Genomic DNA, 27,037 nt, shown 5'->3' on the forward strand with positions numbered 1-27,037 from the left:
CAAGGATCACCTTGCTTTTTACCCATACTTTGTGTATAGACACCTGAAGTTTTATTGCTAATCTCTTCTAGAATTTTGTTTCCTGGGAATTTCTGACCATTTCTATAGTTAGTCTCTTTCCTATGTTGCATTCACTTTGTGGATATGCACAGGTAGCTTCTTCTTACCCCTTCCTTTTCAGTTAAAACCCTTTTGATGGGATTTGCAAGGCTCCAGGCAAATATCATTGGGAAAAAAATAGACCTTGTTAGGTGTACTTTAGGCTTGGTGAAGAGTCTATAATGCCTATCATTTTAAACAATGGTCCAGAAATCTAAGACCTATTGTCAAACACTGGGATTATAGCAGACATATCAGTTACTGTCAGCATCCCTAAGAAGGACACCAGCAACTATCATTACTTATCTCCCCTCCATTGTTGGGTTTGTGAGACAGCCTGGCATATTAGATAGACCTCTAGACTTAGAGACAGAAAGCCTGGGTTTGAAATCTGCCACTAGCACTTACTAGCTATATGACACTGGCCAAGGCAGTTCGCCTCTTCCAGACACAATTTCCTCACCTGTAAAATGAAAATAATAATTCCTGTAGTATTTTTGTAGCACGACATGGTAGATAGAGAGCTGACCTTAGAATCAGGAAGACTTGGGATCAAGGCTTATCTCTTACAAAAACTGGCTGTGTGACCCTAGGAAAGTTACTTCAGGTCTAAACACCCCCGATTGTCTAGGACATTAAGTTGAAGAACAGTTGCTGACCAGCACTGTTAAGACAGTTCCTTCTACTGATGAAATCACAGGTTTGAAACAGAACAACAGAAACAACAACAAGCACTTATTAAGCACCTACTTATGTGCCAGGTACTGTAATAAGCACAGGGAATAGAAGTATAAAGAGAAAGAAGACAGTCTCTACCCTTAAGGAGCTTACATTCTAATGGGTGGGGAACACAACACATAAAAGAAAGCTGGAATGGGAGGTGACATGAGGGTATGGCAAGTGGATATGGGAGTGAAAGTCCAGAGTATAACCCCTGGAGAGGAATGAGACATGGCTGACCTGGGAACCTCCTTAACGGAGGTTCTGGGAAGCATCATCCATTCAGAGGGAGAATCCTCAGGGGCAAAAGGTATTTCCAATGTGTGAATTTTAAGACTTGAGTGAGACTTCGGGCTTAAGAGCTGCGATATGGTAGAGGAGACCTAGAGACTTATTTCACAGGATTATTGTGGGGGCTAAATGAGGTTAAAGATGCAAAGGATTTGCAAACCTTAGAGAGGTATGTAAATTTCAGCTTATAGGATAATATAGTGCTAGAAGGATCCTCAGAGCACATCTAGTCCAATCTGCTCATTTCTAAAGATGAGGAAACCAAGGTCCAGAGAGTTTAAGTTATTTGCCCACTTCTTCACTCCCCCAATCTTGCCTTTCTCTCTTCAAGCCACTGCCTCCAACTGATAGCAGTAATGATACCACCACCTGTGCCCCTAAGGTCTTCAGTTTCTTGCCACATAATTCTGAGCAGTGTTTTCTATATTCCTCCTGGAATGCATTGTTTATGTCCAGGTGAGTCACCAGATATTTGAAATACATCAGGTTTGACAAATCTTGGGCAGTTTTCTGGCACATTCTCTGACAACACACAGCAGACCTCACAATTGTTATTGTCAAATCAACAATCATCGCAGAATCCCTCAGAAGAGAGTCACCAACCATCATTACTCATTTGTTTTTCTTCTGACCTTTCCTGGATTATCTCTCACATGATGGTGCCCGTGAATCCACCTCATCATTTTACAAAATACAGCAGGAGTAACTGCTTCCTTTTAGATTATCTAGCTTCCTCTTCTTCCAAGAGGAATCATTACTTAACTCCAAATAGTCAGTGATTCTTATTCCATTGCTCCTTTACAAATCTTTTGCCAGCATCCTGACAAATCAGCATTCTCTCTCATCTTGATTTTTTAAAATAGGGGTCCTTTTTTCCATTTTAAAAGAAATTTTAATTCTCCCTGGTAACATAAGGAGTTGAGAGGTTAAGTCAAGTCAAAAAACATTTAATAAGCAGTTCCTATGTGCCAGGAACTATGCTAAGTATTGAGGATACAAAGAAGGTCTGTACCTGCTCTCAAGGAGCTTATCCAATGGGGAACACAATGTGCCAACCAATTATACACCCCACCAGCTATATACAGACTAAACTAAAGGTAGTTTCACAGGGAAGGACCTAAGATTAAGGAAGACTTAGAAAGGCTTCTTGCAGAAGATGCAACTTTATCTGAGACTTGAAGGAAACCAGGGAAGTTAGACAGTGGAGATGAGAAGTGTGAGATTTCCAGGCATTGGGGGGGGGGGGGAGAAACAGTGAAAATGCTTAGAGTCAGGAGATGGAATGGTGCATGCAAGGAACAGCAAGGAGGCAGGCCACTGTCACTGGATCACAGAGTACATGGCAGGGGAGTAAGGTATGAGAAGACTAGAAAGGTAGAAAGGGAGCAGGTAATGGAGGACTTTAAAAGTCAGAGGGATTTTCTATTTGATCCTAGAAGTAATAAGAAGCCATTGGAGTTTATTGATTGGAGAGTGGCATGGTCATACTTGCACTTTAAGAAGACTACTTTGATATCTGAGTGGAGGACAGAATGAAGTGGGGGAGAGACTTGAAGAAGGGAGACTAATCAGAAAGCTATCGCAATAGCCCTGGCATGAGGTAACAAGGACCTGCACAAGAGTGGTTGAATGGGACAGGGGTGTCATGGTCAGATCTGTGCTTAAGGAAGATTATTTGGGTAGCTGAGTGGCAGATAGACTGGAGAGGGGAGAAACTATAGATAGAGAGATCAACCATCATGTTCTTGCAATAGCAGAAGGTAGAAATGATAGAATTTGATTAATGATTGGCTATAGGAGTATGTGGGTATAAGAGAGAATGAAGAGTTAAGGATGACATCTAGGTTGCCAGCCTGGGTAACTGAGAAGATGGTGGTACCTTTCACAGTAAGAGCATATTTAAAAAGAGGGGAGGGCATGGGGAAAAGTAAATCAATTCAGTTTTGGACCTGTTGAATTTGAGTGCATTTACCTATTTTTCTAGACAGGACACCAGTCTATATCTTCAATGCAGTTAATATTTACTTTGCCATGACAGAAAGATCAACATCCCACACTGTATATAAGTGACTATGAAATTTTCCATGCTTTGTGGGGGAGGAGGAAGATCCTCAGTCCTTTTTCATTCTTGATAGTAGCTCTTCTTGCCAACTCCTTGAAAAACTCTGGCAACCACCCACGGGGGTCTTCTATTTCTAAGCTGTCACCTTCTCCATCACTTCATTTATTTTCCCTTCTTCTTTGCACCATGTCAGGCATATCCTTCTCAGCAGAGAAGAATGATGTAGTTGGAAAGCAGGCAAGATTTGGCATCCGAGTACCTGGGTTGTAATCCAGGCTATGTCATTAACTACCTGTGTGACCTTAGACAAGTCATTTAAATTCTCTGGGCCTCCACTTACACATTTATAAACTAAGGGGTTTGAATAAAATTTTACCCATTTCCTTCCAACTCTATATTTATGATCCAGAGATCTTATGAACTTTCTTTACTTCTTCTTACCAACTTTCTCATCCTTCTTGGATCCTTATCTTTTGATCTTTGTCCTCCTCTTCTCAGATTCTAAACTCTGGTCTTTTTCATAATTCCAAAACCTCCAAATCTCCTTCTTTGTAATTTATAATAATAACAAATTTATGTTATATAATCTCAACTGAGCCCTCACTTCTAGAAGGTATTCCTTATATGCCTCCCTAATTGATTCACTACCCCACTCACCACTATTCTAAAACTTTTTCCTTCTCATGTTTTCTTCCTCCTTATGTTTCACATAAAAGAGGTGGCCCTTCTTGCCAATACGAACCCTAAACATGTACCCTTGATCCCATTCCACTTTGTCTTCTCAATCTCTCACTATCTATCTATCTCCATCACTATCTCAGTCTCTCCCAATCTACTGGTTACTTTCCTCTTCCTACAAACACACCTGTCTCCCCCACCTTTAAAAAACCCTCACTTCATCTGAGCATTCTCACTAGGTACCTGTATTAGGAGGGCAGAGTTTATAATCTCAAAGAGGATCATATATATGTCTGAAAGGTTCGGAACCGCCGGATATAAGAAACTCTCAAAGTAGAAGGCAGAAGAATCAAAACATATATTTAGGCTCCACAGTAACCAACCCATGAACCAGCAACCCCATTTTGATATATTGATCAAAAGCTTCCAGGCCCAATAAGTACGCCTTGAAAGAGTAACCAGGAGGCTACAGAGAAGCATGATTGTGTAAAGCAAAATCATGCTTCCCCTCTATGGTAAAAAGATTACCCACTGGCCTGAAGTCCTTGTTCAGCTTCCTCCCGTAGGTCAGCTCTGCTACCGGCAGCTCCTGCTTCAGCTTCGGCTGTGGCTGTAGCTGTAGCAGCCTCTGGCTCCAACGGAAGCTGTTTTTAACCATCCGGCTTCTGCGGGGGTGTAAGGTACGCCGGGGAAAGCACAGGTTCTTTCAATCTGCTTAAGCAAGATGAAGGGGTTGACCGAGAAAGCACAGGTTCTTTCCATCAGCTTAAGCAAGGGAAGCAAGGTGAAGGGGCCGACAAGCTTACTCCAGTCCAACATACAAACAGCATTCAGTTCAGGGGAAAAAGCCAAACTAGTCAAGGGCACTTGTTGACTAAGTGCTAAGGAACCCATTTTTGGTTGCCAACACACTTCTCCACCCCTTGTTATAGGATACATAATCTAATCAGCCATGTATCCTAGAACATACATTGTGATCCAATTACAAAGGAAACTAAAACATATCATTCATAATAAAGCAAAACATATCATTTGGTGACATTCCTAAATATTGGTTTATGATTCAAATGTGATCCACCCCTAGGTCCCAGCAAGATAATCTCTTCAATCAATCATCCCAAAAATAATTATTAATAATTCAAATGTCCACCCCTAGATCCTTGTATCCATTACATAGCATCAATAATATCATAACAATAAAACAACACAGCAAGGATAACACAAAATAAGTAAACAGAACACTATCATTATTCCCACCCCCCTTGAACAATTGGGGCTCAAAATCTTGGGGTAAGGGGTGAAGGTCTCATTTTCCATAGCTTCTTCTTGCTGATGATGTTCCCTAAAAGCTTGTTGAACTAGAGGATCATGGCTGATACCTATGAATCTCATACAGTCTGTCCTATCTACTGATATTCCACTGGCCCCTTGATCACTGAGTCTTACCATCCAAGATATTAATGGTTCTCCTATTCTTTGGCTGAATCTACTCAAAATATCTGTGACCTCTTGAGGCGAGAAATCTTCCTAAATTTCCCTTGTAACTGAATCTTCACCTCGGGTTTCTGTCTTCCTCCTTTGTATGGGTCGAGCCCTTGTCTGATCATTTAACCATCTCCTATTCTCTGTGTGAGGGACATCCTGAACCCCAGTAGTGTTTTGTGCCTCAGCCCCTAACACAGGCTGGATTGCAGACCTCACATTAACTTGACCATATATTGGAAAAATGGGTCAAGTACGGTAACTGAGGCATTAATAGATACTGGGGCCGAGGCCACCCTTATTTATGGAAATCCAGACAAGTTCAGCCATGGAACTCCTATTACCATTACAGGACTAGGAGGGACTGAAATATCAGCCAGGCAAGTTAAATTAATGATGAAAATTGGACAGTTGCCCAAGAAAGAATATAGTGTGGTTATTGTGCCTATTCCCGAATACATCATTGGAATAGACATATTGAAGGGGTTGACCGAGAAAGCACAGGTTCTTTCCATCAGCTTAAGCAAGGGAAGCAAGGTGAAGAGGCCGACAAGCTTACTCCAGTCCAACATACAAACAGCATTCAGTTCAGGGGAAAAAGCCAAACTAGTCAAGGGCACTTGTTGACTAAATGCTAAGGAGCCCATTTTTGGTTGCCAACACAGTACCATTCTATATTTCTCTTCCCTTTCATGGCTAAACTCCTTGAGAGAGTCATCTTCAATTCATTATCTTCACTTCCTTTCCTCTCACTCTCTTCTAAACTCTTGGCAATCTGGCTTTCAACCTCATCAAATGAGATAATATTTGTAAAGTGCTTGGCACAGTGCTTGATACATAGTCAGTGACATGTAAATGTTTATTCTCTTCCTTTCCCCCCATCCCTCCTTCATTATTCAACTGAAAGTGCTCTTTCTAATGTTACCTATGATATCTTTCTTGCCAAATCTGATGGTTTTTCCTTAATCTTTATCCTTCTTAATCTCTCTGCAGCCTCTGACATTGTTGATTACCCTCTTCTTCTGATTACTCTCTTTTCTCTAGACTTTCATTAAATTGCTCCTCTCCTCCTAGCTGCTGGACCTTCTCCATTCATTTCACTCGATCTTCCTCTGGGTCATGCCCACTAACTGGACGTCTCCTAAGACTCTATACTGGGCTCTCTTCTCATTCTACAGTCTCTAGTTTGGTGATCTCATTAGCTTCCATGAGTTCAATTATCACCTCCTTGCAGGTAATTATCAGATCTATTTATCCAGCATTCGCTTCTTTTCAGATCTTAAGTTTCATATCACTGTCTATTAGACATCTCAAAATGAGTGTCCTGAAGATATTTCAAATTTAACATGTCCAAAACAGAACTTATCATCTTTCCTCCCAACCCTCTCCTCCTTCAAGCCTTACCATTATTACTGAGGGCACTGTTATCCTCCCAATTGCCCAAGCCTGTGACCACAGTGTCATCCTTGACTTCTAACTCACCCCCCTTCCATGTCCAATCTGTTGCCAAGTTTTGTCATTTCTACTTTCACAAGATCTCTCATATATGTCCCCTTCTCTCCACTCACATAACTACTACATTAGCCCTGGTCCTCATCACCTCATGCTTAGACCATCATAACAGACAATAGTGCCCAACACCAATCCATTCTCCAGTCAGCTACCAAGCACATGTTAGACCATGTCATTTCCCTATTCAACAAACTCCAAGTATTTCCTATTTCCTCAAGGGCCAAATATAAAATATTCTGTTTGACTTTTAAAGCTCTCTGTAACCTGACCCCTTTCTACTTTTCTAGTCTTCACTTTACCCCCCTCCACACATAATACAATCTAGTTGAACTGGCTTTCTTATTCCTTACTCATGAATTTCCACTGCCCATCTCCATGCCTTTTCACTGGATGCCCCCTGTGCCTGGTATTTGCTCTCTCTTCATCTCCTCTTTCTGGCTTCCTTTAAAAACTCAGCTCAAATTCCATCTTTTGCAAGAGGCCTTCCCTTCCTCTCCCACACTTCATTTGTAGTGTTTTATCTTTGAGATTACCTCCCATTTAGTATATATACATATATATATGTATATATATATGTATATATATATATGTGTATATATATATATCTTCTATTTATATAGATTGCTCTGTAAATATCTTCTATATAGAGAGTTATACTGCATAGATCTTCAATATTCATAGTTTCTATGTTTGTCTTTCCCATTATTAGGATGTGTATTACAAAAGGTCAAAATGGATACTTGACCTAGATGTAAAGAGAGATTTTACAAGAAAATTAAAAGAATATAGGATATATTATTTATCAGACTTATGGATAGGCAAACAATTTATGAATAAACAAGAGATAGAGAGCAAAATTGGAGTAAAGTGGATAATTTCAATTACATTAAATTAAAAAGATTTTTATAGATAAAACAAACGTAGCCAAGTTCAGAAGGGAAAACAGAAAATTGAGGGAAAATTACAGACAGTTTATCAGATAAAATTCTTATATCTAAAATACAAGAATTTTATAAAGTCTATAAGAATATGAGTCATTCCCCAATTGATAAATGGTCAAAGGATATGAACAGACAGCTTTCTGATGAAGAAATCAAAACAATTTATAGTCATATGAAAAAATGCTCTAAATCACTATTGATTAGAGAAATACAAAATAAAATCACCTTGAGATATCATTTTATACCTACTAGATTGGCTAAAATGATAGAAGAGGAGAGTGACAAATGTTGGAGGGAATGTTGAAAAACTGGGACACTAATGCATTACTGGTGGAATTGTGAACTGATCCAACCATTTTGGAGAGCAATCTGGAAAGATGCCTAAAGAATTATTAAACTACCTATACCCTTTGACCCAGCAATACCACTACTTGGTCTATTTCCAAAGATAATTAGGGATAAAGGAAAAGAATCTATATGTTTTTTAAAATTTCATTTTTAATTAATGGAATAAAACAAGCATTTCCATAACACAGAACAATAAAAAAGCGATTGTACATGAAACTGCATATGTACTACACACCACTTGCTATTCCTTTCAAATATACAAAAAAAATTATCAAGTAAATTTTTTCTTTTTTTTCTTCCCTTCCCCTGCCCTCGAGATGGCCACCATCAGACACAAATAGAACCTATATGTTCCAAAGTGTTTATAGTAGTTCTCTTTGTGGTGGATGGAAATTTCAGGGATGCCCACCAATTGGGGAACGGTTGAACAAGTTGTGGTATATGATTGTGATAGAACACTACTGTGCTATAAGAAATGATGAGCTCAATGACCTTAGAAAAACATGGAAAGACTTGCATGAAATAATGAAGACTGAAGTGAGCAGAACCAGGAGAACATTGTATACGGTAACAGCAATATTGTTTTAAGAATGACTTCGAGTGAGTAAGTTATTTTGACTATTATAAATAGCCAAATGAAGTATAAAGGACATATGAACAAAGACACTATCAGCATCCAGAGAAAGAACTGATAAATAGAAGTATGTATAGAATAATCTTACATAAATACACACATACACATATATATTCGTGTCTAATGATAGCCATCGCTAGGGTGGGGAGGAAGAAGAAAAAAAAAAAGAACCATACATGATAATTTTGTTGTATATTTGAAAGGAATAGCAAGTTGTGCACAGCAGATCTTCAGTTTCATGTGCAATCATCTTTTTTAAAATTATACTTTGTAATGGAAACACTTGTTTTATCCCATAAATTAAGAATAAAAATTTTTAAAAAGAATATTTCTTTTTTGAGAGCCAAGACCATATTTTTACCTTTCTTGGTGTTCTCACCTTTTAGCATGATGCCTGGCACATAGTAAGCACTTAATAAATGTTTGTTGACTGACTTTTTCAGCTTAAGTTCTTCCTCTGTTACCTCTCTCCATACAATCTTTCCTTGTAATCACCGATAAATTATTCTTGTCTTTAAGAGTTCTTCTCATTTTGTATTTAATTTGACCTTTGCATTTACCAATTAATATCATTGAACATCTGATTTTGAAATATCTCCCATATGGGTAGCAGTTGTTTTCTTGTCTGTTAATAATAATATATGTATGTGTTTGATGTTACTTTTGCATGAGATACTTTTAATTATTAAACATACCCAACTTTTCTTGAATTTAATACTTATTCAGATGTGAAGCATCTAAGTAGTCGAGAAGCTTTGGGTCATTTTCAGTTCTTGGTCTTGAACTTTTCTTTGAACTTGGTTTAACACTTTTCACTCCCCTCCCCCATGCTCACTTTCACTTTTAAGAGACAAGGTATCTGTCTAGGCACATGAAGACATTTGGAAGCTCTTACTGAATTCCACATTCTCTGCAAAAGATATTGGCATATATGCTACTATGATCTATAAAGTAGCCTGATCCCATAATAACAATGAGGATGATGATAATAGCTAGCATATTATAGCACTTAAAAGTTTGCAAACCACTTTACAAATATTATCTCATTTTATCCTCATCATCATCTTGGGAGGTAGGTGGTATTACTATCCTCATTTTACACGAGGAAACTGAATCAGAAAGAGGTGAAATAACATGCCCAAGCTGGTAAACATTGGGTAAGTGGCTGAGGTGGGATCTGAATTCAGATCTTCCTGATTCCATGCCTAACACTCTGTCCACTGCTCTGATGTTCATCCATAAGCCCTGCTAACAGAAATGGCCATGTGTCCCATGAAAAGATGTTTTTTTTTCTTCTTGGCTTGGGGCATACAATGTACACTAATGCTTTTGGTGCACTAATTCCACCAATTCCTTTATTTGCCTTTCCAAAGGGATCCTGCCAGTCATCCTTCTGTTTTACTGCAACTTCTTTATGAGTGTAGATTTCATTTATAGCAAGAATGGCAACAGTAATATGATTTGGATCCTCTAGTCTACTATTGGAATGGTGACTTAGTTGTTGAACAAAGACAGTAACCCTGTTTGTAGAACATTCCGAGTCATGTATATCATATCCTAAAAAGTAATATTCTTAGCACCTTCCACCCCCTTTCCACCATTCTGCCCTCATCACTTGCAGAAGCAAAGCCATTTTATGGTTCATCATGGTAAAAAAAAATACCATCATCTAATGGCCAACTTTCTGGTGATAAGCCTTTCCAACTGGGCTGGTCCCTGGATAGTAACACAGCCTTCATCAACTAGGGCTTTAAGCAGACTTTTGAGGTTGGCAAGACCTATGTAAGTTTATGCCCTGTCTGGTGAAGTCTTCAAGGACCCATGGTCACAAGCTTGGAACTGGAAAGGAGTTATGAAAATGTACCCCATTTCCCTCTTTGCAGGGATAGAGGAATAAGAACATAGACGATTGCATATACTATCATACACAACTAGCATTTTGATTGTCCTTGCTAAACTGCTTCACGTTCTTCCCTCCCCACATCTTTCTTCTTTAATATTTGTTACAAAGAATAGCACCATGGATGGGAGGAGAAGATATATTTAGTAAGTTCTGAAAAGGAAATGTATTGGCAAGATTGAAAAAAATCAAAATAACTACAAAAGAACCCAATACTAATACCACACTATGCTGTAATATCAGAAAGGGGATTTTGTTAGGGGTGAGGGGAAGAATGTAAATGCATTTTTAAAACTGGGCAACAAAAAGGAATGCATCCAAAATACAAAAAGAAAAGAGATTGTGAAAATGGTTTTTTTTTCCAGTAAATTTATTCTGATATAAAAAGCTGACATCCAGAACCTTTAATGAAATGACACAAAATTATAAGAATAATACACATTCCCTAATGGATAAATTTTCACAGGATTAAAATTTCCAATTTGCTAAAAATGTAAAACAAATTTTGAGCAAACACTGGAAAAGATATTCATATTCTAATACAAGAAAAAATAAATCAAAACAAATTTGAGGTAGCACCTTATGCCTATCAATTTAGCATAAATTGTTAACTATAAAATTCAATGTTGGTAGTGCTATGGGTTAATATTATTAATTCCTCATTGGTGTACCTATAAATTGGTCTAGTCTTTTTAGACAGCATTCTGGCAATACATGTTAAGAGTTACTTCAAGGCAACTCCCATGTGCCCTTTAAATCTTCCCTTCTTCATCCTAAATATCCCTAGTTCCATTTCTAGTTCTATAAGCTTCATACGGGATGATCTCATCAAGTTTTTAGGGACCCTTAATTTTGTCAATGACAGTCCTGAAATGTGGCACCCAAAGCCAAACTGAATACTCTAAACTTTCTCACCCCTCCTTTAAAACCATGGGTGAATACATTGGGATTCTCACCCAAATCCTCTGGACATTATCTCTCTTAATGCAGCCCCAGATTGCTTTTTGTTCATCATACCACACTGCTACCAAATCTTATTCAAACAAATTGCTGTCCAATCTTGTCTCCTCCATCTTATGAGATTCATTTTTGAACCTAATTGTAAAAACTTACATTTATTATTAAATTCCGACCCATTTTAGGCTATTGGGATCTTTTGGGTTCTGTCTACATTGTTTAATGTGTGATATATCCCCCTCAATTCCTTACCTTAAGCCAAAAATCTGCTCCTCTTTATCTGTTGGGTCAACAAAACAAGTCCAAATGGTAGCCCTTTAAATACTCAAAAACAACTATCATATCTTCCATAAGTCTTCTCTTCTCTAGTCTAAGCAATCTAGGTTCATTCAATTGATTCTTGTAGTGAGATCACTATGTCAAGCTGTATGTCTTTAGTCCTCTTACCTATCTTGGAAGCCTTACTCTAAATGTGCCCCAATTGGTCACCGTCCTTGCTAAAATGTTCCCAGAAAGAATACAATGATCCAGAATACTAAGCTGACCAGAATCACAAAATCTCAATAATTAAAGGGACCCCAGAGGTCAACTAGTGTAATCCATACCTGAATAAGAATTCCTTCTACAACCTACCTGAAAAGTAGGTTGGTTATCCAGCCTTTGCTCAACTACTTAAAGTTAGGGGGAACCCTCTACTTTCCAAAGGAAAGGAAATTCCACTTACAGATAGCTTTAATTTTCTGGTAGTCTTTCCTTATAGCAAGCCTAAATTTGCAGGATTCAGCAGGATTATCACCTCCATCCTTCTATTATAGCAAGGCTGTCCAACCTTATATCTTAGGGCCGCAGTAAAATAAAATAATTACTTGAGGGCTGCACCCAGAATAAAAAAAACAGTACACTAATAGAAAGTCGGGGAACGTGCATCATCAATATGACATGCGAAAGCATGAGAAAGCAAACACAAAACCACAGCGACAACACAGTATAAAAGTAGGTGCATACTGCATCTTACGGACAGAATGTATCCCACAGATCGAATGAAAATTCCATGCGATATGTTCTGTCCATAATGCTGCTTAAAAACACCAAAGAAAATTAACATCAACAAGATTATTTATTAGTGATGGAATTAAAATGCAAATTATTATTTTATTTTTTCGCTTGTGAAAATTAAAACCCACAGGCAGACCCCATAAAATCGCACTGCAGGTCACATGCGGCCCACGGGCCATATTTTGGACAGCGCTGTATTACAGCATTATTTTTAATAGCGAAAAATGAAGCAAGACTACATGACTGATGATTGAGAAATGGTTGGATGTTTGCCTGTCCTCAATGAAGGCCCAGATGTCATTAGGTAACATAAATCTGTAATGGATGAATTAGCATGCTTCCAGGATATCCTACAGGTTCATTCAGTAATACATAAATAGGATCGAAAGAGGCATATGGAGGGGGTAATCCAAGGCAGGAGATGGCAAAGAGTGATTGGCAGTAGGGCACGGGGACAAGGGACTCCATTATAGAGGATAGTGTAGAGCTGCTCTCTTCCCTCAGACTTTAGATCGGGAAGGGGAGAGAATACAGTTTTAATGCAGCGGTGATAGCTTGGGAAAGAACAAACATGTAGAGAGGACATCAATGGCCCCTCTAAAACTTGAATTCCTCATACTTCTTCATTTCACTTCAACCACTTTAACAGCACGGTCATACCTTAGATGTCAACCTCTCTTAAAACTGCACTTGCCTCCAAGTTCCAGAATGTTGTGATTCCACCTTTATTCATGCCCACACAATTCTGTCTTTTTACTTCTACTCCTTGATTCACACTGAATCTACTCTTCTCCCTTACTGTAACTCCTTGAGTCCCTTCTTTTCTAGTTTAGGTCCCCCATGCTCGTTATTATACTTAAGCTTGTCTATTTGTAGTTTGCCATAGTAACGTCTCACTAGCTGCTATCACAGAATCCATCTTTGCTCTTTCCACATTCTCCCTTCCCATAGCCCTAATCCTACTGCTCCAATCCACCTGTTTCTGGGTGACCACCACAATTTTGTTTTTCTTCTCTTTTTCTCCAAAGCTGAAACAACACCAGAGAAAATTGTAATATTCAGCTGATTTCACTCACTACCAATTTGTTATACATAATCCCAGCTAGGCCTTCACAGCTGCTCAACAATCAAACTTTATCCTTATCTCATGAGCCACAGTATCATTTTAAATCTTTTTTTTCTTTCCTCTCACCATCATCCCCAGCCATATCCCCACAAATATAGTAGATAACTCAGCTTCCTATTTCATGAAGACAGAAACCCTCTGACATAAGCTCTCCTAACCTCACTTCTCCATGATTAAAATCTCTGCATCATCACCTTCTCTCTTTTTACCTACTATCACAGAGAAAGAACTAGCCCTGCTATCTACTATGGTAATCCCTCTATTATGCCCTTGATCTGATATTTTATCACTTCCTTCAGAGCTCTGCTCCAAGTATCATCACTTCCCTCCCATATCTTGAATTTCTCCTTCCCCATCAGCTCCTTCCTATATGCTTACAAGCATGCTCAGGTGTCCTCAATGCTTTTATTCCCCTAACAAGCTTCCCTTTACCCTGTTGCTCATTCAACGACCATTCCATCTCTCCTCTTAATTGCTAAACTTAGAAAAGTTATTTATATCAAATGCTTCTACTTCCTCACTCCCTACTCTAAATCCCTTATAACTGATTTGGGTTTCAGAATTCATCATTCTAATAAAGTTTATCTGAAGCCACCAATAATATTCTAATCACTTTCTCATCCCCCTTGACCTCTCCATAGTCTTTGACAATGTTGGTCACCTCTTAGTACAGGGTACTTTCTCCTCACTCATCTTCAAAAACACTACATTCTCCTGCTTTTCCTCCTACCTCTCTAGTAGCCCCCTTTTTTGGTATTCTTTGGATTTTTGTTCCTATCCTGACCACTTAACATTAATGTTCCTCAAGATTTCATCTTTAATTCTCTTCCTTTCTCTCCCCTCTCCTCCCTCTCTCTCTCTCCTCCTCCTTTCCCTTTCCTCTCTCTCCCTCCCCTCTTTCTCAGCAATCCCATTCCCTTTTATAACTTCAAAAATCAACCTCTATGCAGATAACTTCCAAATCTGTATCTCTACTAGTTTCTATGCTGAGGTTGACTAACATTTCCATGTGGCTATACTACTGGCACGTCAAACTCATTATGCCTAAAACATTTCACTCCTCTACTCAATATACTGCAATGGCTCCCTATTACCTCTAGCATCAAACATAAATTCCTCTGCTTTTTCAAAACCCTTCACAATTTTACTCCTATCTTTCAAGCCTCATTTTGTATATTACTCTCCTCAAAGTCTACTGGCCTTGTTTGCCTTCCTACATAATAATCTATTTCCTTTCTCTGTCCCTTTGCACCATTTCTCATGCCTGGGGAAAAAAAAAAAAACAACCCTAATTTCTTTCAAGACTTAACTTAAACACTTTACCTTCTATGTGAAGTCTTTCCCCACTGCCCTTCTGGCTCCTAATTGCTAGTGCTCTCCTTCCCTAAACTACCTTGTATTTATTCTTTGTATACTTACTCCCATGATGGTATGAAGCACTTTCAGAACAGGGACTATTTTATTTTGTGTGTTTGTATTCCCAGCACCTACCACGGTATCTTACAAATTTATTGACTGTAGAGAGTTTTGAAATGCCAAATCATTTTTTTGTCTCTGTGTACTCAGCACCTTACTTGGTGTCTTATATTTAGTAGTGCTTAATAAATGTGTAAACTGAATTAAATTCTTAAGTGAAAATAGAGGGGACAAGAAGAATTTAACTCAAAAGTTGCTTATTGGGGTAGGTTCAGGGAGAGCCACTAAAGTTTATAATGAATGAGAAACTTTACTGCTCTTTTCCAGGGACTTATATAGCAATAAAAGCATTATCACTATGAAGCACCTTGGAAATAATTCAGTCCAATTCACTCATTTTACAGCTGAGGGAATCAGATTCCAGAGGAACCAAAACAAGTTATTCAGTCTTTTGGTGGCAGGAAGTGGGGCTAGAACCTCCTACTATTTTCCTTTTTCTACTACACCAGGATGTTTTTCAGCTATCTTCCCAAAAGCCAAAGCGCTCAGGTTATGTATTTCCATGTGTCTCGTGTGAACCATGGTAGCCATGAAAACCACTGTGGCTGAAGAAGACCCAATTTGTTAAAAATCCATTATTTTTAAATCCTAACTGGACTAAGTGTCTTGACAAAAAAGTTTTTAAATTAGTCTTATGATTATTCTGTAAGGTTATTATGAAGACAGTTTGTACTTCTTCCATGAGGGTCACACTGACCTTGTGTGGCTTTAGTTTTCCACAGCCATGGTCAGTTGTACTCTATCCTATCTGCCAGGCAGGATGCATCAGCGTAATGCTCAAGAGAGAGCTCCCAGAAACCAAGGATTCCATGACTAGACTCCTAATTGTGGAATCTTTGCCCCACCTCCCCCCTTTTTTCCAGCTTTTCTTTTATGTTACAAAAAATAAACTTGCCTTCTGTTTCTTCAGCCATTTAGAAGTTTCCTTTCTTTGTCATCCTCCCAATCTAACCTAGCAGAGTCCAAATGATAGCTTCTAAATCCTTGGGAAAGGTTTTTCCAAAACCATCTTAGAAATGAGATATTTTGTAGGTATTATGTAGGAATTTGAAAGTATGATGGTGATAAATTTTAATCAACGAGATAAACTTATAATATATATTATATATGACAATATATTATATAGACATAAATGTGATAAACTTTATAAATGAGGGTTTAGAGAAAGGATGTGATAAGAAAGGGAGAAGGGTTGCATTCTTGGAGAAAGCTATGCTTTCCAGGAAATTCTGCCAACCTTTTTTTCCTTTCCCTATCCTCCCAAGATTTTGACGGGCCTTTAGCTTTCAGGATTAAGAAAGATACAATGATAAACAGGCAGGAATGTTTGCCCTACAGTTATAACAATCATCAACATGTACAGGTTTGGGATTCTTCCTTTCCCACAGAGGAGAAGATAATAGAAATCAAGCCAAATGGATAATATTTCCACAGTACTCATTATGTAATATGTTGTCCTTAATTGCATAGCTTTTCATCATTAAAATCGTAGTAACTTCTATGCTCCCTCCAGCCAGTTTTCACGTTGTGTTGCTTCTACCCCCTATTTTTAGCTCCCCTTTATGTGCTGTCTTCCCCCAAGAGAATATAAGCTCCTTGAGGATAGGGATGGTCTTGCTTGCAATCATATCCCCAGAAATTAGCATTATGTCAGGGACATAGTATCTATCCATCTATCCATACAGCATATCAAGTCATATTCGGGATCATAAGAACGTTACATCCGAAATGGACATTAGAAGGCAGCCTAACTCATTTTACAGATGAAGAAACTGAGGCCCAGAGACATTAAGTGACTTATTTGCCCAAAGTCACACAGGTGGCTAACTTAATTAACGATGAAATGAGGAGAGTATAATATCTTCATTCCAGTTCCTTTCAAGCTCAGGATTACTCCAATGTCACATTCCAAAAACTTGTGGACTTCCTTCAAAAACTGTTGTTGGGCTTGAAAAAAAAATGGTTTTTAGTTTTAATTGACCTAGTCCCACTTCTGAAACGAAATCTATTCAATTCCACTACCTTTCATTATTTTCCAAATAACAAAAATTCCAGAAACTGCCTTAACCAGATAGTATATAATTAAGGTAAATTTGACAGCCTTCTCAGGAAAGAGCTTGCCTCCCAGTCCCCCCCAAAACCAAAGCAAAAATGCCTCTAAAAAAGAGAAAATGGAATTTCATTTATTTAATTATTTGGTTTTTTATTATCCTGCTGTGTGATCTCAAGTTTTAATTCACTGAATATTTAAAGAGCACTTACATTCCTAACACTGCATCCAATGATTATGGTAATTTTAAATTTGGGACTCCCAAATACTTAAAAAAAAGTTCCAACTCTGATAATTATTCTCTTTGAGACTAGAGCAAGTCCCTTTACCTCTGATTCTCAGCTTCTCCATGTATAAAATGAAGGCCTTGAACTTGATGGTCTTTAAAGTCATCCTTCCAGTTCTAAATCCTATGATCCTTTCTTAATTGCAAATTGCTGATGACTGCAAAGTTGGAGCTGCTTGGGTAGTATTTGTTTTTATTCTTGGTGCATGGGTTAGTGTTCACTTGTATACCTTCTGAATCCTTGCCTTGTGGTCTTTTCTCTTGGGCCCTAGACTTGGGAGCCTGAGCTCATAAAGTGACTTGCCCAGGGTCACACAGCTAGTGACAGGCCAAAGTTGAACTCAGGTCCTCCTGACTCCAGGGCTGGCGCTCTATCCACTTCACCACCTAGCTGCTCCATAAAGCAGGATTATTAAATTCAAACTTGGCTTTTTAAAAAGCGGACGCTTTAGCCTATAGTTAGCCAGAATGCTGTCAAAGGTCAAGGCCTGTGTCACTTTAACCTCCATCTGGTGCTTCAATGGAGCACCATGGGGACACCAGAGTGACGATGATGACATACACGCAGAGGACAAAAGAGAAGTGTACCCCTTCTTGCTAAATGAAGAGAAAGCAAAGGTTCTTACAGGAAACAAAAAACAAAGGGCTTCTTTGACAATATCTCGCCCTAGCACCCAGTGTTGAGAAACTAGGCAGGAACTAGGCACAAGATAGTTTATCTGACAGCGCCACCAATCCAAAAGATTACCAGGCCAGAAGAACACAAGCATTCTGTCACCTCTAGACTCGGACTCAAGAGAGGAGGGGGGAGGAGGGAGGCGAGGCGGAGGGCGAGGTGGGGGAGGAGCGAGAGCAGGAGATAGGAGGTAAACGCCATATGGCTCTAGCCTACCCCAAACACCTTCCCACAAGCTAAGTGTTAACCTCTCAAACTACACATCACCTCCTGCCTAAGGCAACCCACATCTCCGCCTTTCAACCCACCACGTTAGGCGACAGATGCAAAGAAGCTATTTTTTTAAAATAAATTTTAAAAGTTACAAGGAACTGCGATGATCTGGTTTGAACCTGTCTGCCTACAGCTGCTTGTAGAGGACTTGGGGAAGGAGTGTGTTCCCGCGTTTGGGAACCAGGTGTCCCGCGTGCCTGACCTCACCCTGCCAGCTCCTCCCTCGCTCGCTCCATCTCCTGCTGCCCACGGGAGCCGCGGCGCAGGCATCGCGCTGGTCAACTCGGTGAGTCGAACTGGGGGGCTGGGGGAGGGGTTGAGTGTGAAGATGTGAAACCGGGAGTCCTAGTCACCTCCGCGGCTGGGGAAGAGGGTGAACGCGGGTGTGAGGGAGCTAGAGCGGCGGTCGCGCGCGAAGGAGAGCGCCGCAGCGGGGAGAGCCTGGGGAACAAGAAGGCTGCTGACCTGTCCCGCCCGGAGCGCCAGCTGCACCGCCACCTCTGCACACTCCTTCCAGGGGTCTGCACCGCCGCTTCTGCCATCCCCCGCAGCCGCCTGCGCCGCCGCAGCCTCCTCCTCTTCTTTGCAGGGCTTCATCTCCAGCCGCAAGCGAGCCCCCACTCCAGTCTCCCTCCTCCTCCTGGGTGCCCCGGCTCGCCAGCCAAGGAGCCCACGGACGTGGGGGCGGGGAGCAGAGCAGCTAGGGATGGGGCCGAGACCCTGGTTTGCACCAGTCTCTAACTGCCTTTGGAGAGTCAGAAACTTCTCTTTTTTTCCTCAGGCGGCAGATCGGGGCCTCGCTTGCTTGTGAAGCCGGCGATGGGTATAAGTGGGGTATGAGAAGGGTGATCAGGGCTGCCCAATTCGCAGCTGGAGGAAGAGTGTCTGCAGCTGCTGCAGCGGCTGCTGCTGCCTCGGCCAGTTCCCACTCCTCTACCTCTCCTTCTTTCCCTCCCCCTGGTGCACAGCCCAGGGAGGGACTCCCCCGTCTCCTGCAGCCCCGCCTCTCGCCGCTCTCTTACCCTAAGGGGAGCCCCTTCCTCCTTCAACCGCCCAGAGCTTGGTCAGCCTCCTTGCTTAGAGAACTAGAGGGGGTGGAGTAATGTGGGGCGGGATGGGAAGGAGCTTGATAATGTCCTAGGGTGCGTGAGGGGCGGGGGTTACCCTGATCCTCATCTTGTTCTAGGACGAAAGGGGACTGGGGAGCTCACGTAAACTTCGACTCTGGGAAAGGGACACACACGCACACAGCCAGTCAGACAGCCAGAATCAGAATTGTTGGACACTTAAGAAGCCTGTTGGGTACTTACGAAGCAGTGAGGACTCAGGTAGTTGATACCGGACGTGGCGGCGGGAAGTGACTTGCTTAACTTACTACTGCTCTTCTCCTCATCCAATACCTGTTTGGCTGAAGATCCCTCTTCTGCATTTTGGCCGCAAGTACAGTTCTTTGGCAGCCTCCATGCTGCTGCAGTCCTGGCCTGGGGGAAGGGGAGAGAGAGATTGGGGGGGAGGGGGGGCAGGAACCGGTCAGGGTGGGAGGCGGGCGCATGTTTCTGCCTGGGCACATAATCTTTCATCTCCCCACTTGTTGGAGTCTAGCTGCTGGCCACTGCAGACTTTGTGTGACAAAAGTAGTAAAGGGTGTTAGCCGCTAAAATAATGAGAATTTCATCTTGAAGGGAAATCCTGATGATGTGCCCTTTACTTTTTCTTTTCAGTTAAATTCAGTATCTCATCTGTTTTCTTCAATGTATTCTGTTTGTTTACTGGAAACTCTCCATTTGGACAATACAAACAATCCAATCAGTTTTCCTTTTACTTTTCAGGCGTCCACAGCGGCCAGCACAATGCTCCAATGTTCCTGCTGAAGAGCAGAAGTGGGGGTGGGGTGAGGACAAAAACACCTTTTTTTTGTTTAGATGTATAAACGACACAAAAAGGTGGTTTACCCCCCCCATGACTTTAAAAGAAAAAGATGAGAGCTTATATTAGCCTGTATTAAATTTTAAATCAAATTTTGGAGCTTAAAAATATGTGCTGGGACTCTGTCGAATTCAGTGAGTGGCCTTTTCAACCTTGAATTCTTCAACACTAGTAAATGCTGCTACCATCATCTAAGCATAAATATAAGGCCCTTCCCCCCCTGGAGAGCCTGACGGCATGGCCTCTAATACTTTAATTTCATCAGCTGCCCTGCATACAGGTTTTATCAAAGATGCTGAGGCACATAAAAATTATACCATGGTGTTAGTTTTCATATTTTGAGAAAACAACAGTATTGCTTTCCAAAGGAAACCTGGAAAGAACACTGGAAGTGGAGATAGAAAACCTGCCTAGATTTAAATCCCAGCTCTGACACTTATTAGTTCTTTGGTCTAGTCAATCAACAAGCATTTATTAGGTGTTTATTATGTGCCAGGCACTGTTCTAGGCTCTGAGATACAAAGAAGGGCAAAAACACTGTTCTTCCCTCGAGGAGCTTATATTCTAATGGGAGAGATAATATGGTCCAGTTACTTAGCCACTCTGAGCCCTATTTTCCACATCTGTAAATACACTTAATAATAATAATACACTTATACTACTTCCTATGGTTGTTGTGACCATAAGGACCATATAAATACAAGCCATTATTATTGCTTATAAGAACCCTAGTGAGCCCTAAAAGCCCAGCTATATTTCTTCTAACAGAGTTGATTTAGTTAACCATTTTTACATTGTAAATACAGTACTTAATATTGAAACTGTAAATGAGAGTTGCTCAGAAACTTTCTGAGTTGGATAGAGGACAGATTGTCAGTAGCACACATTAAGATGATGTTCAGCAGAGTCATTCTGAGGGTTCTGGGTCCTCTCATCAGTCAGCACCAATGGAATAATTATCTGGCCTTAGATGTTTACACTCTCCTTATTCCACCATATTGTATTTACTTTTCTCTCCCTCCTCTCCCACTCCCAAACAAGGGGCCATGCACTGGGCAGCCATGGTTCTTACTGGAAATCTCACTTTGAGTGACAGACACATATGAGATCATAAAGTAGGTAATATTTGTCCCCATCTTCTTCCCAAGTCATCTTTCAGCTACCTCTCTCCCTGGTCCTCGAGTGTTGTATAATGAAGAGTATTGAATTTGGAGTGAGCATTCAAATTCCATCTTAGACACTTACTGGTTGCTAGATTATGGCTAAGTCTAAATTATGAATCTCAATTTCCTCCTTTGTAAGAGGACAAGGTTAGACTACATGGCCTCTAAATTTCTTTCTCGTTCTAAATCTGTATTCCCAGCCCCAAAGGGCCTCATCACCTTTTATAGAAAGGATCCTGGTTATGTCTCCAAAATGGGGGTTTACATTTCAAGCTGGTGACTCTTCAACACCCAAAGGACTAGATGGCTGATGGGGACATTTTAGGCCCCTGGGTGGTAGCCTTTTAAAAAAAAACAGCAACATCTTTCCAGGGCCCCTCAAATTGTACTCCATAGGCAATCATTCTGCCTCCCCATGAAACTGGCTCTCCTGTTAGCCCACAAAATAGCTGAACATCTAGAGGAGATTTTGTAATCTCCTTTCATAATGCATCCAGATCTCATCACCCCAAATGGACATTTTCTCCATTAACAAATAATCAAAGTCCCTTTTGCTGTACCTAGAGGTACCCTGTGGAAATGTAGAGTAGTTGTTATTTGTCCATGGTTACGTGGCTAGTTGGAGGCAGAACTTGAAACCGGTTCTTCCCAACTCCAAGGAATGTTATATACAGATGAGTGATTATTTCCAGGATTTTTTTTTTTAGTATTCTGTAAACTAATGGAGCTTATGACCAAGAATAAAATAGGAATTCATACCTTTGCACCCTCCACATCCACCCCGCCACATCCAAACCCACCCACGCTATAGTTCCCCATCAATTTTCTCTTCTTCAAGACAACTAATAATCCCTTTCCTTTCCTTATGTCAGTCAGTCAGTAAACACCTACTATGTGCCGTGAACCATGCTAAGGTCTGAGGATACAGTGAAAGGTAAAAGGCACTTCCTATCCTCAATGAGCTCACATTCTAAGATACATGCGAATAACTACTGAGAGCAAACTATGTATTGAACAGAAGCATAAAATGAACTTTCAACTGCTATCATTTATGTGACTCTGACATTCTATACGCTGAATTTATTTGAAATGAGTAACGCATACTTTTTAGACAAAATCATTAACAGGGAAATGTTTTCCTCCTTTTTTGTTAGAAGTCAGTTCTCTGTTTGCAAAACCTTCATCCAACCTGAATGTGTCATGAGACTTCACTTCCTCTAACCTTGTTGACTGGTTGGTGCCCTTCCATAAATGGAAATCAAGTGAAAATAGGTTTTACAGTGTTCTTGGAGAAAGCAGATCAACACTTAGCAAAATGTTACCAATAATTACTTAAAAGCATTTAAGAAAAGGAGTCCAAGAAAGGCTATCTTTTATTAGTTTATTAGAACTTATCATTTTGAAGTGAGTAGAATATTGATACCATTGAGTAAAGGAATCTATCCTAGTGCTCTGAATCTTCATTAATAAACAATTCAAAAAATGTGCAGACATTTTATTTGCCAACTCTTTAGTAATTAAAGAACCGACCCCAGAATGGGAGGAGTGCATGAATGCATCAGCTTCATGCCAAGTCTCTTTCTTCATAGTGACAGACCTTTCAATTTCACATGTTCTCCTTTTCTGCATAAGCTACCTTTTCCAGGAAGAGTTGATCCACCTCTGGTCCTATCCGCAATGTTAAAGAAGCAAAAAAAAAAATTAAAAAAAAAAGAATATTTGATAGCTAAATTAGTTGTTACTGATAAATTAGTGATTAGTTGGCCATTTTTGAAAAAAGATTCCATGCCTCTCAAGGACAGATTGTTTATTAAATTAGAATTCCTGGTAACTTGAAAAAAACCATTTGTTAGGCAAAAGTGTTATGCTGAGATAATACTTTATTCGGATCTCAATTAAAACATAAAAATTAGGATTTTTGCATCTTCTTTTTTTACTCATTGATATACGCTGATGAGACCAAGACTCTTGCAGAGTGGGAAGTAGGGATCAGGGTAGGGAACTAAGAGATAGAAATAGCTAGTAACTGTTGAATCCATAGGTGCAGTTTCTGAGGACCGAAGGAATATATTATTTATTTTTTGTTTGTTTTACTGTCTGCAGTGTGTGACTTTATCTGGCTTACTCATGATTGGTGCCTTCAAAGCTATGTGACATCTGCTTATATTATTGTTCAGTTCCATCTGACTCTGTGACCCCATGGACCATAATGCTACAAAGATATTAGAGTGGTCAACCATTTCTTTTTCTGGTGGATTAAGGCAAACAAGTTAAGTGACTTGCTCAGGGTCACACAGCTAGTAAGTGTGTGAGGCTAGATTTGAACTCAGGTCTTCCCTACTCTAGGCCCAGTGCTCTTAACCACCAAGAAACCTAGCTGCCTCCTCCACCTAGCTTCCTCCTTATCTTAGCTTGGTGTATTTGAATGTAACCCCTGTCCCAAAAATTAGCAAAATGGGACTCTCTCCTTATCGGTGCAGATGAAGACCCTGTCCTGCAAGGAAGAGCTTCAGTTCTCAGCCAATTCTCCCCTTTGGAGACTTTCCAAGTGAATAATCTTGGTGGAGTGTAGCCTCCAGTAAGCTTCCAGCTTCAAGAGAGAAGATGGAAGAGGCCAAGCTCACTTGCTGTTGATGAAGGAAAAGACTCTGGGATGATATAAGAGGAATAGGTAGTCTCCATCACGTCCCAAAACCCATCTTGCTACTCCAGAGACTTTAGGGAGTTTCCCCTTAGGTGATATCCAGGAACCTCTCTCGATTGAGCTGAGTTACCTCATTTCCAATGCTCTAGCTCCTTCATTCCGTATTGTCTGATATGTGTTCTCCAAAGTATACTTTCTCTGATTTCCATTTTGCTACAATTTGTATAAATGGGTTTCTTTCCTATTCTCTATGTGTGTTCATTGTGTAAGTGGTAATAAGTGCGAAAGGTGTCAAGCTTTAGATATAGAGCTTGGGGTCCTCTTTCCCTCCAAAAAATGAAAACCAACCAAAAGTTAGATGGAACTTGATCATACCCCTAGACTAATAATATTTAAAGGAGCAGACATATATACCTCTAGCCCAGTATCCACTCTTCTTTAAGGAGAACAGAGTGCCCTCTGGCCCTGACCACCTGCTTCCCCACCTGACAGGAATGAAAGTCTCCCTTGGAGAAGGGGGAGGGGGAAAAGAAGCTAGAGATGTTTATTCTGCTTTCCTTCAAGTTACACAAGGACTTCCTTCAAGTTACACAAAGCCACACATGGGATTCCTCTCTCTACACACAGGGCAATGCATTATTGGTAGAGTTGTGAACTGATCCAACCATTCTGGAGAGCAATTTGGAGCTATACCTAAAGGGCTATAAAACTGTGCATACCCTTTCATCCAGCAATACTACTACTAGGTCTGTATCCCAAAGAGATCATAGAAAAGGGAAAAGGACCCACATGTACAAAAATATTTATAGCAGCTCTTTTTGTGGTGGCAAAGAATTGGAAATTGAAGGGACATCCATCAGTTGGGGAATGGCTGAACAAGTTGTGGTACATAAGTATAATTTCTTACGTAATATTGTTATGTAAGAAATGATGAGCAGGCAGTTTTCAGAAAAACCTGGAAAAGCTTACATGAACTGATGCTGAGTGAAGTAAACAGAACTAGGAGAACATTGTATACAGTAACAGCAACGTGGTGCTATAAACAACTTTGATAGACTTAGCTCTTCTCAGCAATGCAATAATCTAAGATAATTCCAAAAGACTTATGATGGAAAATGCTATCCACATCCAGAGAAAGAACTATGGAGTCTGAATAGAGATGGAAGCATACTATTTTCTCTTTTTTTTTCTTTCCTGTGTTTTTTTTTTTCCCTTCTGATATCTTGGGGAGGGTGCAGGCAAGGGAGGGAGGGAGAAAAAAATTTGGAACTCAAAATCTTATAAAAGTGGATGTTGAAAATGAAAAATTAATTGATAAAAAATAAAATTAAAAATTAAATATGTCAATTCTCTTTGCTTATTCTCGTGTGTAAGACAATGTAAGCACCAGTGTTTGAGAGCCACAAGTTCTGGCAAACTTAACTAGGTGCTAGTTGAAAGTCAGAGGTACTAATGTGTCCTGAATCAGAACAAAAGGGAATTGGATGATTTTGTCACAGATTGGTCCTTATTCCCTCTTTACCTATCTCTTTCATTTTGATGACATTAAATTATAACTAGACAGATTCCCTGTGAATGTGGGCTGCATCGTCCTTAAATCCAGAGGCAGATCATTATACAGGCACCAAATACAGAATCTTGTACATAATTATCATTATATTTAACCTAGTGACCAGATACATGTAATTTTAAGGTTTATAGAATTTTTTTTACAGTAACTGTGAAGTAGGTAGTGCAAATATTATCTTCATTTAATGGATGAGTAAGCTGAAATATAGAAAGATTACATGACTTATTCAGGATCATTCTTGTAACTATTAGAGCCTGGCCTCAAACTCAGGCATTCTGACTCTTAGACTAGTGCTCTTTCCACTATAATCAGGGTCCTAACCTCTGAGCTCATATGAATCATATCTAATTTTGGGAGCTACCTCAAACATACTAATAGGTCTATGGCTCACTATACCCCCACCCAGACTTTACTCTGGGAAGATGTCATAATATTACTTGTGTCTAGGTTTCAATAGTTGTGGGTGAAATGTTCCCTCACGTGGGGTGTGGGGGGTGGGGGTGGGGAGAAAGGAGCACTCAAGGTTAAAATGCAAATATTGCAAGTAAAACAACCTTTATTTCACCCAATATAAAATTCAGAAAATGAAAAACGATCTCACAAGCAATGAACAAATGCAGAAAAGACAAAGAACTCACAATAGCCAGTAAATAATCACAGTAATTTTCCTTCTCTGGTGATTCCCACTTTCCACCAGGTTCCTAAAGTCTTCCAGGTTCAGCACCCCCTTGTGGGTTGGCTTCCTCTTGAAAGTGACCTCAACTTGGGGGTTACCAGTAAGGCAATCTACCCAATATTCCAGTGTGTCCTATTTTTCTTAGGAATGTATTCTCTCACTCCACACCCAGATGCAGAGTAACACTGAGACTTGGACTCCCTAAAGAGACACATTTGGCATGACTGATCAGTCAGCACATTGACATTTTAGTGAGTCCCACTTTTATCTCATAGAGATCCTCAGAGGGTCTCTGGTTTGGGATTTCCTGGAAGAGAAACCTATTTTGGGTTTTAAGTAGGCATTCTCCTTTCTCACTGGTCCCACACCATCCACATACAATTATCACTTCCACATTGTGGATGTTAGGGGTACAGCACCCCTGCCATCTAGAAAATCCACTTAAAATTTTTGGCCTTCCCTTCATACCAGAGAAATCTGAATGTTCATGG

The 27,037-nt window shown here is 40.1% G+C and overlaps 1 protein-coding gene across 1 annotated transcript in view; it reads right to left on the minus strand.

Moving 5' to 3' along the window:
• The window catches only part of IMPA2 (inositol monophosphatase 2), an 83,550-nt gene extending 63,903 nt beyond the window's left edge, over positions 1 to 19,647 (minus strand). The window contains exon 1 of the mRNA XM_036750968.1: positions 19,033 to 19,647. Coding sequence (XP_036606863.1) covers positions 19,033 to 19,164 — 132 coding nt within the window. The 5' untranslated portion in view covers positions 19,165 to 19,647. The remainder of the gene's footprint in view (positions 1 to 19,032) is intronic.
• Between the last annotated feature and the right edge of the window lie 7,390 nt (positions 19,648 to 27,037).

Source organism: Trichosurus vulpecula, chromosome 1 (genome assembly GCF_011100635.1).
Source record: "Trichosurus vulpecula isolate mTriVul1 chromosome 1, mTriVul1.pri, whole genome shotgun sequence".
Classification (NCBI taxonomy): Eukaryota; Metazoa; Chordata; class Mammalia; order Diprotodontia; family Phalangeridae; genus Trichosurus; species Trichosurus vulpecula.